General features: G+C 34.7%; 1 protein-coding gene across 1 annotated transcript in view; it reads right to left on the reverse strand.

Annotated features, from left to right (window-relative positions):
• The window catches only part of PTPRQ (protein tyrosine phosphatase receptor type Q), a gene marked incomplete at its 3' end in the record, with an annotated part of 130,178 nt that extends 113,415 nt beyond the window's left edge, over positions 1 to 16,763 (reverse strand). Inside the window, exons 1-15 of the mRNA XM_080361602.1 lie at positions 16,556 to 16,763; positions 16,088 to 16,225; positions 15,417 to 15,552; positions 14,086 to 14,340; positions 12,917 to 13,134; positions 10,569 to 10,755; positions 10,176 to 10,460; positions 8,212 to 8,496; positions 7,280 to 7,549; positions 5,818 to 6,078; positions 4,160 to 4,290; positions 3,875 to 4,004; positions 2,589 to 2,739; positions 1,993 to 2,099; positions 1,403 to 1,500 (exon numbers count right to left, since the gene is read on the reverse strand). Coding sequence (XP_080217728.1) covers positions 1,403 to 1,500; positions 1,993 to 2,099; positions 2,589 to 2,739; positions 3,875 to 4,004; positions 4,160 to 4,290; positions 5,818 to 6,078; positions 7,280 to 7,549; positions 8,212 to 8,496; positions 10,176 to 10,460; positions 10,569 to 10,755; positions 12,917 to 13,134; positions 14,086 to 14,340; positions 15,417 to 15,552; positions 16,088 to 16,225; positions 16,556 to 16,603 — 2,700 coding nt within the window. The 5' untranslated portion in view covers positions 16,604 to 16,763. The remainder of the gene's footprint in view (positions 1 to 1,402; positions 1,501 to 1,992; positions 2,100 to 2,588; positions 2,740 to 3,874; positions 4,005 to 4,159; positions 4,291 to 5,817; positions 6,079 to 7,279; positions 7,550 to 8,211; positions 8,497 to 10,175; positions 10,461 to 10,568; positions 10,756 to 12,916; positions 13,135 to 14,085; positions 14,341 to 15,416; positions 15,553 to 16,087; positions 16,226 to 16,555) is intronic.
• Positions 16,764 to 17,189: the final 426 nt, after the last annotated feature.

Genomic DNA, 17,189 nt, shown 5'->3' on the forward strand with positions numbered 1-17,189 from the left:
ATTACTGCCACCATTTTATTGACTGCATGACCGTGTTCATACAGTGACTGCAAAATGCAAGGGATAATACAAGGCAGACTGAAAAAGACAGGATACAAAGGAGAGAATGGTTGAATGTCATAGTAAAACAGGATCCACAAAGTGTTTAGATGTGACAGCAGATTGTTTCTGAGCAGAGAACTGAACGAATAGAAATAACTCTGGATTTTGTGCCAAATGTTGCAAAGAATATTATTTGAACCACAAATGGTGAAGAGCCACTCTGTAATACCAGCCATGAAGTATTAGGACTCAGCTTCTTTGTAAGCATAAAACATCCAACACAGTGATATTTAATTAGAACAGGAGAAATACTTAAAAATTACCAAGCAAATTGAAAGAAATCATGAGCAGCACCAAAAAGCGTCACGGTATGAAAAACACTGAAATGCAACTTTAATACATAAAACATCACTCAAAAAGTTTGTAGAGGGAATGTAGAAATAGCAAAACCATTTGAACAGTAAAGAGAGTTACTTTAACAAAATATATCCTTAAAAACTGGACATCATGTCAAAACAAGAAAAATAAAAACTATGAACTTACCTAATTCAGGCAAGCTAAATTAAGAAGCACAGAGAAGCAAGAAGAAGCAGAAAGATGGGCCAGCAGGCCAAAAGATACTGACGAGTGACTTGAAAATGGTATAACAACTAATGAAAACAATAATTTAAACATACAATAAGCCTATCTGGGTGTTGGGGAGGCCAGTAGCTGACCAAAGTACAAAGGGAGAACCCAATATAGGGACATCGATATGAGAAATAGTAACTAAATCTTGTTTCTGTGGTCAAGAATGTTTCCACACCAGAAAACAGTCACTCCTTTTCTTCTGTATGTCCAGTTTCAATCTATCACTCAGGAAATCCCTAAATTGCTTAGTGCCCAAGATATGTGAGTTATCAAATGTTTGCAGTTCTGACTTTTAAATTGCTACATTAAAAAAAAAAAGTTTTATTCTGTAAATTTCTAAACAAAAAGTTAGATCCTTCTATCTAGAATGATTTTTTTTTGCCATTTAATTAAATTAATTTGTATTACAAATTTGAAAAAACTAAGAAAAAAATATTACATTGCAGTTCCATTCAGCCCTTGACCTGTAATCTTTCTTATTGCATACTAGATGAAAAATGAGCTTTTGAAAGCTTTGAAAAGTCTAATTTTATGATATTTTTTTTTTAAATCTTGTGTACTATGAAGTATGTATTTAGCTGATCTTCTCCCATAGCAGTATTTCCCTCCCATACTTGTGTGGGTTATAAGTACAAATATAAGTACATACAGGATGATAATTTCATTGATAAATTAAAAAAAAAAAAATGATATAAGGGATTGCACTGGTTTCTTCCCATTCTTATCTCACCTGAAACATATCATACCCTCCTCTTGGTAGTTTCCAGGAAAAATAGACTGTATTTTCCTCTTGCCCAAACACCTGTAAATCTGACGGTGGATCAGGATCTGTGGTAAAGATAGGAGTGGGTGCAAAATTTATTATCAAAATAATCTGTATTAATTTGAGGAAAATTATCATCTACAGAAGACACTGCTGTATTTCATGATTTCACACTTCAGTGTAGAAACAGATTTCATTTTGGACTTAAGAAGAATGTAAAATCAATCAAATTCACCTCTACATATTAGCAATAAAATCAGAAATAAAATCACTGTTTATACATTTTTATGAAAAAGTTCTATCATGCTAATATTACTGCTGTTGCAGCTACTGGTAGAATCCCATTAACTACAGAGGAAACTTGTTTGTGTTTTAATAGCTTTTATTTACTTAGTAACTTTCAAGGATGTTTAGATTGAAAAGACATATATATTAATTCGGCCATTATTAAGAAACATTGATTTGAGAAGGAATAGCTTTTCTTAGACACCACCTTAAAATGTAACAACTCTAATTATCTGAAGTCATGAAAAGTTACTGATAAACCATGAACCTACAGGTCCTAATCTTGAGGATGGTGGGGCGACTTCTTTTTAATCCATTGGTTGTCACAATACTGATTAAGAAATCAGTGCCCGGCAGAAGACTCTCAAATCTGTGCATTCTACAAAGATTAAAGAAAGAGATTGTTTTCTTTAGGATTTTTAAATTGCCTGTATATTCATATGTTAATTCTTTACAGTATTATGGGTATTATTTATACATGATGTGTGTATACATATGTATATGCTGTCAGTGAAAAACTATTTTAGTATGATAAAATCTTAAATAGAATGCATCACACTATGGTTCACAGCAAGTTCAAGTACTGTAACAGAAAGTCTTAAATGATTAAATATCCAGAACGACACACAGGTTCTACTGGTGCTCAATCCAGTACAGTATTTTGTTTGCTCCTCTTTGCACAAACACATCTTATGATATTTGTATTTTGTTAAACAATGTATCTCAATCTTTTTTCACGTGGGTAATGTACATCAATTAAAACTTCAAATGCATACCACATATAAGTTACACTGCTACTTATTTTAAATCTACAGTGAAACATCTGGTTTGAGTTCATGTCAGTTATTTTTAAATGTAGTCTTCATACCTTGCACTGGAAGGTAACATTTTCTCCTCATTGAAGACTTTACTGTTTATTGAAATAATGTATCCATCAAACATATTTTGAGCTGGTGGCCAGGTAATAGTTATTGATTCAGAGTCTCTGCTATAGTTCAGATATTCCACAGAGCTTGGTACTGTGTGACAATTAAAAAAAAAAAATATGTTACTTTAAAAATACATTCTAAATACATTACTTTATGAGAGGGATCATGTCATCAGAATGGAATAAAAACTCTATATACATGTGGCCAACCACACAGATAACAAACAGAACTCAGAGGGCTCACAGGAACACAGACAGCACCAAGACTCCTGTCCTGTTCCCCTTTCTGGCTGAGAGAACAGAGGTCCACTAGTGAGAATACTTATATACATGTGTACAAGGGGGCTTCCCAGGTCCAAAAAGGGGACACCCTTGTGCTCTTGCCCTTAGAGATACACAGATGCTATCATATCCAGAGCTGGCCCACTCAACCCCTTGTTCCCAACACCACTTCACCCACCCACCAGCTCACCTGGCTGGATCTCACTAGCGCTCACACATTCAGTCATGTTGTGATCACTTAAAAGAAATAATCCTGTCTGCAACTGCTAACCTAAAGATATGTAAATCTTTTCAGTTTTAGGTTGGTCTGCTCATATAATAAAGATAAGACTGGCTTGTGAAACACTTAATCACAAAGTGCAAACACTACCGACTTTGTAGCTTTAGACCTTTTGAAGCCCACAAAATTATTTGAGTCTTGCTTTAACACGTATCTCAAGACTGTTGAATAAAGTGTCCTTTAGCTTAATGTTGCTCATTATACACTAAAAGGATTATGTAATGCGATATGCAAATGTGTAACCAATTGGCTTTTCAGGACTGCCCCAAGTAGTGATAAGATTTTGTATATGATGGCTGTTACTTTTCTTGCTGGCATGCTGGCCAGTGAGAGAACATCATAAAACCAATTCAGTTCTGAAGATCTGAGTGTGTTCAGTGTGCAAGTGTCAGTTACTAGAGTGTACGGCTGCTTGAGTAGTTATGAAGTTAATTCTGGTAGCTCATTGTACACTGTAACCATATTCAAATTCACATTTTTAAAGTACACAAGCAGTTAAAGAATAAGAAAAATAACAATGACAGAGAATAAAGAGAAAATGGTGAAGATTGTTGAATTACTTTCCTCTTTTTGAGACAAAAAAAAAATAAAGAAACTGTAGATTAAAGCAAGACATATAAATGGAGCAAAACAAATGCTGAATTTGACAAGACTGTGGTCTCACCTGTCTCTATCTCCTTTGTCACAGAAATGCTGTCTCTGAAACCTTCCTTTTCTGTTCGAATTGTAAAGTTGTACAGCTTACCAGGAGTAAGGTTGGAAAATGTTGCTGTCTCTTGCTTGACCTTCTGGACCTAGAAAACCGAATACAGCTTTCACAGAACTGCTTGTAAAACTTAGTTATATTATGTAAATGGTACCTACATCTATTCTAATAGGAGACATAGCTTTTAATTTAACCTCTGATTCCTGCATTGCCTACACACAAGTGGTCTTTTAAAAAGCATACCCTGAAAGCATTTGCACAATTTATACATGTGACTTCGTATTGATGAAAATCTCCATCAGCACGGTCCCAAGCAATCTGTATTGAAGTGTCTGTAATGTCACCTTCTCGTACATTGAGTGGAGCTGCCAGACCTACAGAAGAACATAAAAGACATTACTGTTCAGTCCAACACTTTTTATATTTCCTGTGGAGACATAAATGTGAATACAATCAGTAAAACAAATAGAGGGCAAAATCTCATCTCAGGCGTGCAAACACACGGACATTCCAAAATAGGAAAATGGAGAAAGAACAAATAGATAATATTACCGCTATTCAAAGAAAATTGCTTTCTTGCTTATCTTAAAATCACATGGAACTGAACATATATTTCTCCCTGAGGACAGAGCTGGCACTTCTAGGAAGAAAAAAATCTTCCAGAATGAAGTTAATCCCTCCAATACCATCATCATAGGGTTCCAAATGCACCTGAGTTTTGTCAAACAGCTCAGCAAAACTGGGGAGACCAAGCAAGACAAATACACTTTCTGCCTAATTAGTATAACCCTGTATGACAAAATACAGATCACATTACAGAGGACCTTCCATTCTTCTCTGCATCTCTTTCATCCCCCCTACAGCTGTTTCTGGCTGGAACAGACCAAAATTTATACTTTTTCTGATAAAAACTGTATACAGGTGACGGGTTAGTGGGTATGGGGTTCTTTTTTTCCTCCAAGTTTTTGATCCTCAGAAGAGACAGACCAAAACTAAGTTTTCTAAGGTAGTTTCACAGTAAATTTAGGAAATCCTTTCATAAAATCAAAACCCAAGTTCTTATTAAAATCTTATTTAAAGAAAAAGCAGCTTTCAAAGTTTTCGCTATTTGGGGAAGAATTTTCCTGTCTCGTCCTCATTGTCAACTTCTTTCTTCCTTACTTTTTTTTTATCCTTTCTTATTTTTTTCTTTTATAACATTTCTACTCTGAGAGAAACAAAGTAGAAAAGAATTTCAAAGAAAAATGATAAAGCATGAAAATAAAAGCTTCTGGAAGTATAACTAGGATAAGTATAGGAAGTATAACTATCATAAATAATAGGAAAATAAAAACACTGACTTTTAGCCGGTATTTTTAAACATTTTTTAATCTATATTAAGTACCTTTTTTTAAAGCCTTGCTCGAAGGAGTACCCCTGCCATAATACTTTTTAAAATGTCTTTGTTATTGAAGTTATTATCTTGAAAAATGGGAACATCAATGCTGTCATTATTTGCTCAAAGATGCACTGGGAGGAATAAAATTACTGATTTCAAATAGAGAAATAATTTCATGGATATTCATCTTCTTGAGTAGAATAAACAGTATAAATGTGGTTTCTTTCCCACAAGGACAAAAATTTAATACTGCCTAAATTCCAGAAATACTTGTTAGACATTTTTATAGACTTGATATAAAAAACAAAAAACGACACAGTTTAGAAGGTTTAGAAACTATAAGGGATAGTTACAATCTTGTTTAAAAGTCAGCTAGTGTTAGTATAATTATCAATTTCTTACACACAAGTATCAAGATTATTTTTAAATAGCCTGCTTTTCTACTGCACTGAAATCAAGTAAAAGGCTTTACAAATCAATTAAATATGGTGCAATTTTCTAGGAATAAACTTGAAATACTCACATGTTTTTACACCAGATACATGGTAAAAGGAGCTCAACATTGTTCCACTTTTTGTGGAGATACAGAAATCATATTCTGTTCCTGCAGTAAGGTTTTCAATTGTTATTTTACCATCACTTTTTAAAACGAATGTCGCATTAGGTCCTCCTTTACTTGCAACATATATGCCATCAAATACTCCAATATCCGGCATGCGAACAAATAACACCACTGCATGGCTATAAAGCATGTAAGGAACTACAATTTGAACAGGTTTTGGCTCTAAAAGAAGAAGAAAAATAATTGTCACATGTTAAAATTGTTGAAAATAAATTCAGGGAAAACCATGCAATAAATCTGGAGCAACTGCCCTGAGAAATATGCTTCCCCAGTGCAAACAAATAGCTACCATAAAACACATCATCGCTCAGAAACCATAACAGCTAGATCTTTTTAGGTGCTTAGTACTGGAATCCTAAGAGCATTTGACAAATGATTTAGGAATCATAGCAAGTTAGCTTTCCAAAGATATCAGTGAATTACATTTTTAGCTACAACAGCACCAAGATTGTAAGTCAAGATAGTTGAAAAAATATACAGAAAGATACATCTGGATAGGGAGATGAGCATGGAGAATGAGATACATTTGATGGATGCAATATTGGTGCGTTTCATATTCTTCCAGCTGGATCTGACAGCTGTGAAAAATTCTATCTAGAATTTTGTGTCATCTGTGTCTTGAATGAGGTATTACATCTAATCCTATATAAAAAATTCTGAAAAAGACTAAGTCTGCTACCCTCCAAAATACTGTAATCATCCAGAAAAAATGACAACGCAGCATTTCACATATCTATAACGTGACAGCTGCAGCCTTTATATACCACATGTAGAAGTGAATCCTGCCCATTCCTTTCACATATGCAAAAACTGTATACTGTGCCAAAAGCATTTCAATATCTTGGTAAACTATGACTAACAGGAAAGACCCTTCAATAAACAATGTAAAGCTTTTACCTTTCAGCTACTACTACTTCTAACTCTTAAAAATTTTTCCCAGCACCATCTCACCATTACCGGGGCAATTTCTCTCTCACAGTTCACAGAACAACTAATGCATCTCCAAAAACAAACAGTCTGTTTCAACCATTCCAATATTTTGTTATTTCACTGCAAATCAGTGATTCAGTTCATTTCTTCTGTCAGTGGGAACAGGATTCCTTACTGTGGTCCTCCCCACAGTTAAACAATATTCAGCACTACCAATGTTTTTTCCCAAGCCTCCACTTCTTTGGAAGTTAACAGCATCTGCTTTGCTGTTAACAATTAGGATTGGTTCGGTACATTTCACATTGTAGTTTTGATCTTTGGCTATTAAGCAAATTGACTTGTTCTACCAAATCTGTTAGATGATAGTAATGATAATGAGACGGATGTTGTGTGTATTATAATCTGTAGGCTCCACAGTTAAAAGATATCTTACTTAAAGTGCATTGAATGGTCTTCAGTTCACTCATATTTCCATTATTTACACTTGCCACTGCTATTTCATAAGCCATTCCAGGAATTAGGAGATCAATCTTAAATTCTTCTGTATTGCTTACTAAAAACTTCATGGTGTCACCGATGTCTGCAGTTGGCTTCACCTGAATGAAGGATTCCTGACCCTCTTGTGGCAGCTTCCAGTGGAGCACCACACTCTCTTCTTGTACATCCTCTGGGTGAATGTAAACGGCTGTAGGTGGACTGACAGCTTGATCAGAGAAAAACATGTCAGTATAGAAGCACAGACCAAACTTACTATTAAGCACTTCCCAAAGTTGACTTTTGGTTTATTTTTTCTTCTAAAAATTTCATTTGTTTAAAACTGCTAATCCATTTAATTATTTCTTAAAATAGTTTGCAGACAACTACCTGTTACAGGCCAATTCTGCTTTCTGTTTTCTCAGAGCAAATAGGAACTTATTTTACAAGTATATCCTGTTCCATTGGATATATACAGATTAACAAAGATGACACAATCTGAGTCACAGTATCTGTGATCAGAAAACCAAATTAATCTGTTTTTACCTACATAATTTGAGACATCATGGTAATGTTTCTACTTTGCTGAAATTAAATATACAAACCATAAATATTTATCAAAGAGGATATTGCTTCTCTAGCACATATTAATGTGCTTGTAAGTAAGTGAGTCAGTAAATAAATAAGAGGATAGGTAAATTCACCCTTTTAGGAGGTTCTGAAGGTTAGAATCGGTCAACAGAGAATATAGAAAAGAATCCCTCTGACTTTCCCCCAGTACATCTCAACAAACAGCAATCTGTACATGGCCTTAAAAGTACTTTTGTGCCTTGTATTTTCAATTTAAACTCTGTCTAGTGAAACAAAGCCTCCAGAAAATGGATACATCACCTGTTGTGATTAATATAGGCTTCTCATGGCAGCTTAGAGTTCCTTTTTCTGCTACATTCTGTAAATATACATGATACTGATGATAAGGTTTTACATTTCCTATTACTATTGAAGTCTTGCTTTTTTCAACCGGCAACTGTTCCCAAATGTTGGTTTCGGTATCCAAAATATTGACGAGGTAGTAATGAAAATAAACACTGGATGAATGCTGTGGAGGCTTCCACTTCAAATGTATTTCTGCAGATGAAACATATGTAGCCTCTAACTTCTGGGAGTGCAACGGTCCTATAGATTAAGATTAGGAATAGAAATAGGATAATAGCTTCTGATATCTTTACCAATAACTAATTATTTTTTTCATTTTTCCCAAATACAGCCTGAAAACCTAAAAGTACACACTGACATAAATGCTAAATAATGTTAGAGCAATTAAACAAATCAACTTTGCTGTACATCTGTTATAACATTGATCTGCAAGGGTATATTCTCATTACCTAACTGAGGTTTTCCTAATCACTCAGTTCTTTATGAAGAACTCAGTCTCCTCACTTAGGTCCTCTCTCTTGTATGTCAGTCAGATCAGAAACATTATCAAAGGTAAATGGTATGAATTACCCATGATGGTTAAAACCTGGCCCTAATGAACTAATAGGCAAAGTCTACTGAATTTCAGAAAGCATAAGTGTTCTACGCACACTATTTTTATCAAACATTTCAAAACAGTTCTTCATTGTGTCTCCTACATCTCTTCCAACAATTTGGTCACCAGTCTAATAATCAGTGAATCATCCTGTTTTTCATTGTCTGGACAATCAGGTTTCTGTAGATAGCAATGTTGCAACTGAGAAGCTGATTTCTGAGGAAAAACGCATTTGCTTATCATAGGAGAAAGCAGGAATATCTTCCCTCCATCACAGAGGTAAGTTGCATTACAGGGTCTTACATAAAGAAAATAAATCATCATATTAAGAAGCAGAGAAGCTGGTATGCGCAAGAGATGGAAAGACTTTCAAGTGCACTAAAGCAGCCCAGGGGAAGAAGTGCTGCACTGTACAAAATGTGCTTGCTGAAGAAAAGGAATAGTTCTTTCCCTTAAAGAAAAACCTGTATTTTGCTCTGACCTTAAAAAGATGGACCTCTGTCTCATATTTGGATTGTCTTGCCAGAATTGGTTAAAATACTAGGGTAGTATATTTCCTTTAACTTTTGCAAATCTGGATATTTTCCCAGTACCACAGAAATAGGAACCTGAAGAAAATCTGCATGTAAAGTTGTGCCCATGAGCTAATTTTTCCTCGAGGACATGTCCATTTGATCACCTTTAGATGCAAAGGTATCTTTCATCAGTATCAAGTGGCAGGCTTCATTTGGCTTCATTCAGCTAGATTTTACTAGAACACAAGTTAATCAGCTCATGAATTTTTCTTATGTCCTATTGTATAATGCAGGTCAAAACACAGTGTATTTTTAAACCATGAAGCTTGCCTTAATCTTTACTGCAGATATCTAGGGATATCATTATTTATTCCCACAAATCTTTTACTTCAGATTAGAATGTAGGTTTCTGCATTTCATCAACATGGCCAAAAAATACCTTACTGCTACTCTGACATCCAGCTTTCCCTACGGACATCAGTACGAATCCTGTGAGTAAAATAACGGTAAGAATAAGCTTTTAAAATATACTTCACAGAAACAGAATCTGTAGCTGGCTTTCTGCTTGTGGCCACCAGAAACTGCTGAACTTTTCCTCATCAATCCCAATAAAGCATTTTAGCACAAAAGCAAAATTAAGACATTGGAATCCACCATAACAACTGGTCTCTCCTGGATTCAGAATTCATGTTCAGAGTTATTTATATTTTCAGACAATATCAGCAAATGGCATAGGGTAATTAAAAGAAAAACATTTAAAAAAATGTATGATTATCTGGTTATTACTGCTATTTCTTTTGGGGACTTACTTGTTTCTACCTTCAGAATTGGACTTAAGATAGTCTGTGCCCCTTCTTGGTTCCTTGCTGCTAATAAAAAGCTATAGCAAAGGCCAGAAGACAACTGCACAACTTTTATTTGAGTTGTATTCACAGGCAAGTTCAGAATGTATGGTTTCCACTGATCAAAATAGTATTTAATTGTAAGTGCAAAGCCTGACTTAAGCCATATGTCCATATCACTCCATGTAAATACAGCTTCAGTTGTCTTGACATCATGCACACTAAATGTGAAGTTTTCTGGTACCAGAGGTACTGAAAAAGAACACCAAGAATGAAAAAAAAATAATTGAAAATAATGAAAAACTTTTTATACTTTTATCTTCAAAGATAAACATAATTGGAGATAAGAAAGATAATTACATTCATATTCACAAATATATGGTAGCTGTATATAGCAGAAAAATCCTGTGAAGTAATAGCCTGGACCAGTGGGATCTCTCTGAAGGGCATAGCAGTCAGTCTCATTTTCTGGTATCATCGACAAAGCTGAGATACCAGCCTTTAGAAGATAAGGAGATCCATCTGTCCACAAGAGATGACCTTCTTCCTGCATTGAAAAAAAAGAAGAAAAAAAGAAAAAGTGAGTAAAAATTCCATGTGTTTTTACATTGTATTGATGAATTATGAAGGCTTTTGTCATGGCAAGCACATCTCCTAAACATCAAAAATATACATAATTTATACAAATTATTTATACATTAACATTTTGAATGCAGTAAATATTTCAGTGTAAATTTCTATCCCTTCTAATACAAGAGATTACAAGGTAATAATATGATATAGTATAGTATAGCATAGCATAGCATAGCATAGCACAGCATAGCATAGCATAGCATAGCATATCATAGCATAATATCAGGAACAAAAGGCTAATGTAGAGTGTTTGAGTATTACAAACAGTCTTTTAAGAAAAACTACTAGTCAAATAATCTTATAAAAATGAATGGATGTTTTCCTAAAAATTTTATTCACTGAAAAAAAAAAAAAAATCCGTCAAAAATATTCATAAATTCAGTCTGAAAGGAAAACTAGTTCAGCTGAATACAATCCAGGGCTCGATTCACAATCAGTTGAGGAGGTGTCGTCTTTTCCTCTTTCTCACATGGGCCGGTAGCTCAGCAGTTGGGACACTGACTCACATCTGGCTCCAAGTTTCTAACCTTTGAGGTACTTCGGTTTCCCCAGCAGAGCCCTACAAATATAAGACTGGGGCAGTGTGATATTTGGAAGGAAAAATGCTTGTAGAACATGCTCACAGCATTGCAATGCAGACCCCTCTAGTGGGAGACCGATTTCAGGCTGCACTGCACTAACATACACAAACATCTACAGGGATCAATAAAAACCTAACATATTTATTCACGACACTGGAGGACTCTCAGGAGTGACACTAGCATAAGTGCCTACAGGCACAGCAAGTTCGCAGTGCTGAAGTCTAAGTAAATGGTTCAAATCTGAAAAAGAAAGCAAAACCAATGGAATCTGTATTTCCTTACTTCAGATTTAAAACAAATCCTGCGATTCCTAGCATATGCCCCATGATCTTTGAACTCCTGGGATAAGTACAATTTTGTGACAGCAAATAAGAACCATGACACTTAGAAGGATTGTAACATGTTCATATGGTACCTGAACAAGCTAATAAAATAAAAATATTAGGAAAGAGGTACTTGAAAAATAAGCATTTTGTTATTATTCATTGCTACTCTTAAAACAAGGTACTCGTCTAGTTCATTTAACTGACTGTACTCCCACAGACATAAAAATGCATGTAATGATTAAACAGTTGACTAACAGCTTCCAAACTGGCAATTAACTCTTTTCTGGGTAATGAGAGTTTAGGAAAAAACAAAAAAAGTTTATTTTTACTGTTTTTCAAAGCATTTCTTTTAAAATTAATTTGACCAAAACTATAATAAAAAGAAATTTTGGAGTGCCGGTTATCCAAACTGAAAAACACTGGTTACCCCCCTACCTTCTGCTACTTACCACAAAAGACGTTTTCACTAGGTCTAATCACAGGACGACTGGATCTCATGTTTCTGGTAAAGCGTCTCCATCTTTCAGAGAGCTTTCCAAATACTTATATTTATCTCTCTAGCTGTTTCCAAACCACATGCCACACCACAGTGACTCAATAAAAGCAGAGCTGCCATTAAGAACCCTCATATTCCAAATGTGATGAACAGGAAACTTTTCACAAGAAATATCTTGCTATTGTTCCTTCTGCCACTGGTCTATCCAGCATCCAGCCATACTGGACAGACCTTGCCAAGCTCAACACTCAGTATATGAAACCCACATCAAAACCGAGAAAGCCAGACCCAGACTTTGATAGTCAAAGTGAGTAACATATGTGAAGATTTAAAATCTGGTAATGCAGCACCACCTGCAGGCCAAACAATATCCATGTGAAATACTCACAAAAAAAAAGGAAATTAAACACGTTATGTATAAACTGTGTTGGTTTTTTTTCCTCAGCTTTGGCTTGCTAAATATTTTCAGTATTTCTAAACATGAAGAAATAATGATTCCTCTTACAGCTACTAAAATCTACACACATCCCCCCCCCAAAAAAAAAAAAAAAAACCACAACCAAAAAACCCCATTTATGGTGTGGAAATGTTTATTCCAACAAATTGCATTCTGTATTTCCAAACTCTCCTGCTTCCATATATGCAACAGCAAAGTAGAAAATATAAACTAACCTTTAAGTCATTAAGTCCCGTCCATAACATGATTATTTGACTAATTGTCTGGAGGTAAGACAAAATAAAACCATGTTCTTCTTTATTCCCTATGTCAAGAAGATGCGCCCCTTGTGAAGATGTTTCACAGGTTTGTTGTGCTGCCTTCCAGGGCTTGCTGCCCTGAGCCATGCGATAGCAGCTGCTTTGGAATGCCACCCAGCCTGGGGAACAGGTGCCTACAGGGGAACAAGGACAGGATTTTAAAGATGCTCCATAACATTTACAGCAGTGGTACAATTCTAGATTTTTTTATAATTACATGGGCATTTGATGATCACAGCATTAATTAATTAATTATTGACCCCCTTTCCCCCCCCCCAAAAAAAATAAATCAGTCATGAATCAACTCTCCTTCAAAATCCTGAATGTCTTAAAAAATCTGATTGACTGAATTAAAAGAGTACCCACTACCACCCAATGAAAAAATAATAATAATAATTTTTATCCTATTCTTGGGAAAAAAATAATTCTTTAAGCTAAGTTACTGCTAGTTGTTTGGGGTTTCTTTTAATTTTGGAACAATTATTTTATTTAATTTGAGCTTATGCCACCCCTTCTTCTGTGTTTCTAATTTAAAAAAAATTTAAGTTGCATTATCAGAGTAGTACATTTAAAGTTATGAAGTTACATAATCAAGCCTCAAAATCCCCAGAATGCCTCCTTCAAAGCACTTCTAACAAAACAGCGCAGCTGGCTTAGCCATTCAGCAGTACAAACCCATCACTGGGCTGGCATAAAGTGTTCCAAATCCTTAGCAGCTTCAGGATTTTCCCTGCCTTTTCATTGAAACTATATAGCAAATTTAATCCATACACTCGAAAAATTACAATGCCAAACCTCAACATTCAATTGACGATTTTAGACCACAAAATGTGTAGTTAGCTTACAATGTATGCACATACAAATTTGAATTCTTGCTCCTAAAAATACTAAGAAATACTAATTAGAAATAACCTTCCTATGTCATTAGCATTCAACTCCTTCAGCTTTCTATAAATGAAACAATCCACATCTATTAAAAATTGTAAAATGGAATACAGGCTTTTTACAATTTACTTTTAACTCTTCTAGAAAATTTGCAGTGTTTCCTTGCATTCACTGTGACTACAACAAACTCTAACATATACCTGTTTCAACTTGCACATCCAGTGCTTGAGACACATTTATTAATTCCTGATGCAGTTGTTCAAATATAAACTTAAATGTATATAAAGTGGCAGGTGTCAAATTACTCCATACAAAGAATCCACTGGGTTGGTTTATAGTCTGAGAAGTATCATTCAGTGAAACTGAAACTGAAAATTCTTTAGCTATTGTACTCCAATTAAATGACACTGTAGTAGCTGTCACAAATGCTTTGATGTCATTTTCTGAAATGCCACCTAGTAGACCAAGAAAAAACAAATACCACAACAGAATAATTAGCTTTTTAGTTTTAAGAAGTGATGCAGGATACACACAGTAGGCAAAGAAAGGTAGTGCGAAAACAGAAAATGTCTTACTGAGCAAATAGGAAAGTCATGTTCTTTTTTATTGTCATAGTATGTAAAATTATGTCTGAAGCAACCAGAAATAAAAGTAAAGTGCACAGTTTAAGGAGTACTGTAAAAGTGCATACTTTGCTAGAATATCAGTTAAGTAACTGATGTCAGGTACAGTAGCACATTAGTAGTATAACCTGACTTATTTCCAATAGCTTATTAAACATACTAACTTTCAGCAGAGTGGACAGCTGCTGCAATGTTTTCAACTTACTATGTATTTTTCCCAATGATGTTGTTTGTATTCAGATCCAAGACTGTATACCAAAGCTAATATGAGCTTGTAATGTGTACAAAGCTAATACTAGAAACTATCCTAAAGCAAGTAAGAAAATTAAGATTAGAAAGCCCTTTCATTTTAGTAATCAGTGGGACCTGTGATCCTGAACAGATTTACAGTTATAAATGATTTTTTTATAAGTTCAGTGGCTAGACCCACAAATTCTTATACTAAAGTCTGCCCCATTTAATCACAATACTAAGATATTTATGTGACTCATTAACCCTTTTTAAAGAGGGGCTGTCATAAAGTGGAAATAGAAATATTTAATATTGAACCAATATATTTAATATATGTAAGGCAAATAACCACAATCCTACGTTGAAATCGCCAGGCTGCAAGGAACTTTCTCAATGGTCCTCTTTTATAAATCTCTTCTAAAATTACCGTAGTATAGCAGACCCTGTAACCTTTAAAAATCTCCCAAACTTTTACAACAGTCCCAAACTGGGGCACAGTTTTATTAACCAAACAAGTTATATAAAATTATTCCTTCTGCTCTTCATGGTTGAAAATATACACTGATGCAAAGTTTCTAAATACATTATTAAGCTCAACATTTCAATACCCACTTTTTAATCTTCAGTATTAGATTAACTATGATGATACCAAAATATTTTTGTACTACACTACTTACGTGTCTTAAATGATTTCACACTTATGATTTGGCCGCTTTTTATGGATTCTATTGTAATATCATACTTCTTATTTTCCTCAAGCAGAATTGTAGTACTGACAGGTTTCTGTTCAAATTTAGAAATGTTTCTTACATTCTGCAAGTTAAAAGAATTTCTGGACATAGTGAAAGTAATAAAAATACAATTCATAAATTATCTACAAAGTTTTTTAAAGGGTATATATTGCAGCATGTCAAACTTAGGGATGTGGTCAAACTGCAAAATACTTAATGTTTTAGAAATCAAACTATTATCTTCATATTAAAATCACCATATTTTCTTTAAGTTCCTGTACATCATGTGCTCAACAATGTCCTCCCACAGATATCTATTGGAGAAGTTAACGTCCTCCTCCAAACCACAGCACTTTGAAGAACTTGCATATTCTGTCTATCCTTATTCAACCAGAGTACCCAACAGTCTTTTAGGTCCAGCTGGCTTCAATAAGACTTTGTAAGAGTGCACATAAATGACATGAATTACAGAATTCAGCACAATTTTTCAAAACTCCCTCTTTAACTGCTATTTTACATTACTATTTTTACAAACAAACACACAATGCTATTAACTGCTGGTATGTACAGCTTAAATACATTTGGAGCTACTTATCGCTTATATTGATGAAACTTACTTTTTGACTTAAAGCATCTGCTCTCTGGTACGTTACAATATAATGGTCTGGATCCTTTCCTTTGGGCAATTCAGTCCACTCCACCAAAACTACTCTAGTAGGCTTTTTCATTTGGTCACAGTCTAGACTTTCTGAATCCTGTAACAGAAACATATAAGAATGCAAATTAGTAGGAAATGCAGAAGACATACCTCTAACTAAATAATTAAATTCTGTCAGTTTTAACTACTTTTACCTAGAACCTGTCAGCTAGCAACAGTTTTTATATGCATTAGTGTTACCAACCCTGATCTGTGACGCAGAGAGGCTTTGTAATTATTTACAAATAATGCATAGTAGCAATAATCGAGAGCTCCCTGTGACTGCTAGAACACCAAAAAATAGCCCAAATCACAAGCCATCAAATTTCAACATACAATGAGAATATCTAAACACTTTCAAAAAAAAAAAAAGGAGTATCTTTCTTACCTTAAACAAATATTGTAATAAAAACAGGAAAAGAATTGTTTGATCCATAGAGAAATGTTACAGCATCAGTGTCTCTTATTTGAATCACAACAGCTTCAAAATAAAATCATGTTAGGATTCCTAAGGGATAAGAAAAATTAATACACGTATTTATACTTCACAGTAACACAGCATCAGCCAATGGTTTAACCGAGATCTGTGTCCTCATCCCGGCCCTGCCTCTTCCCAGGGCTCATATAGTTTCCTGAGATCAGCAAACAGCTGATCCTTTAACTTCCCTGAACTAGGGATGTGCCTGTTGTTCATTAGTCAACTAAGCCTCCCTCAGTGTAAAAAATGCCTTTTTTTTTTTAAGTTTTACTGGCAATCACTGGATCAAAATCCATTGAAATAAGTGTAACCCCTTGCACTTGTCCTCAAGATAGTGGTTTTTTTCCACAGCACACATTTCTAGCAATATGTCCCTTCGTCAGTATTCAAAATAAGCCTGTGGAAGAATTAAGCAGATGTGCAGAACCCATTGATGTATCTTGCTAGGGTGCTCAAGAGGAATACATCCCAACAGTGAAAGTTTATTATAATCTCTGTTAAATTTGCCCATGAAAAGGCAGGTGCACACCAGTAGAGCACCAGG

Source organism: Nesoenas mayeri, assembly GCF_963082525.1.
Source record: "Nesoenas mayeri genome assembly, chromosome: 1".
NCBI lineage: Eukaryota > Metazoa > Chordata > Aves > Columbiformes > Columbidae > Nesoenas > Nesoenas mayeri.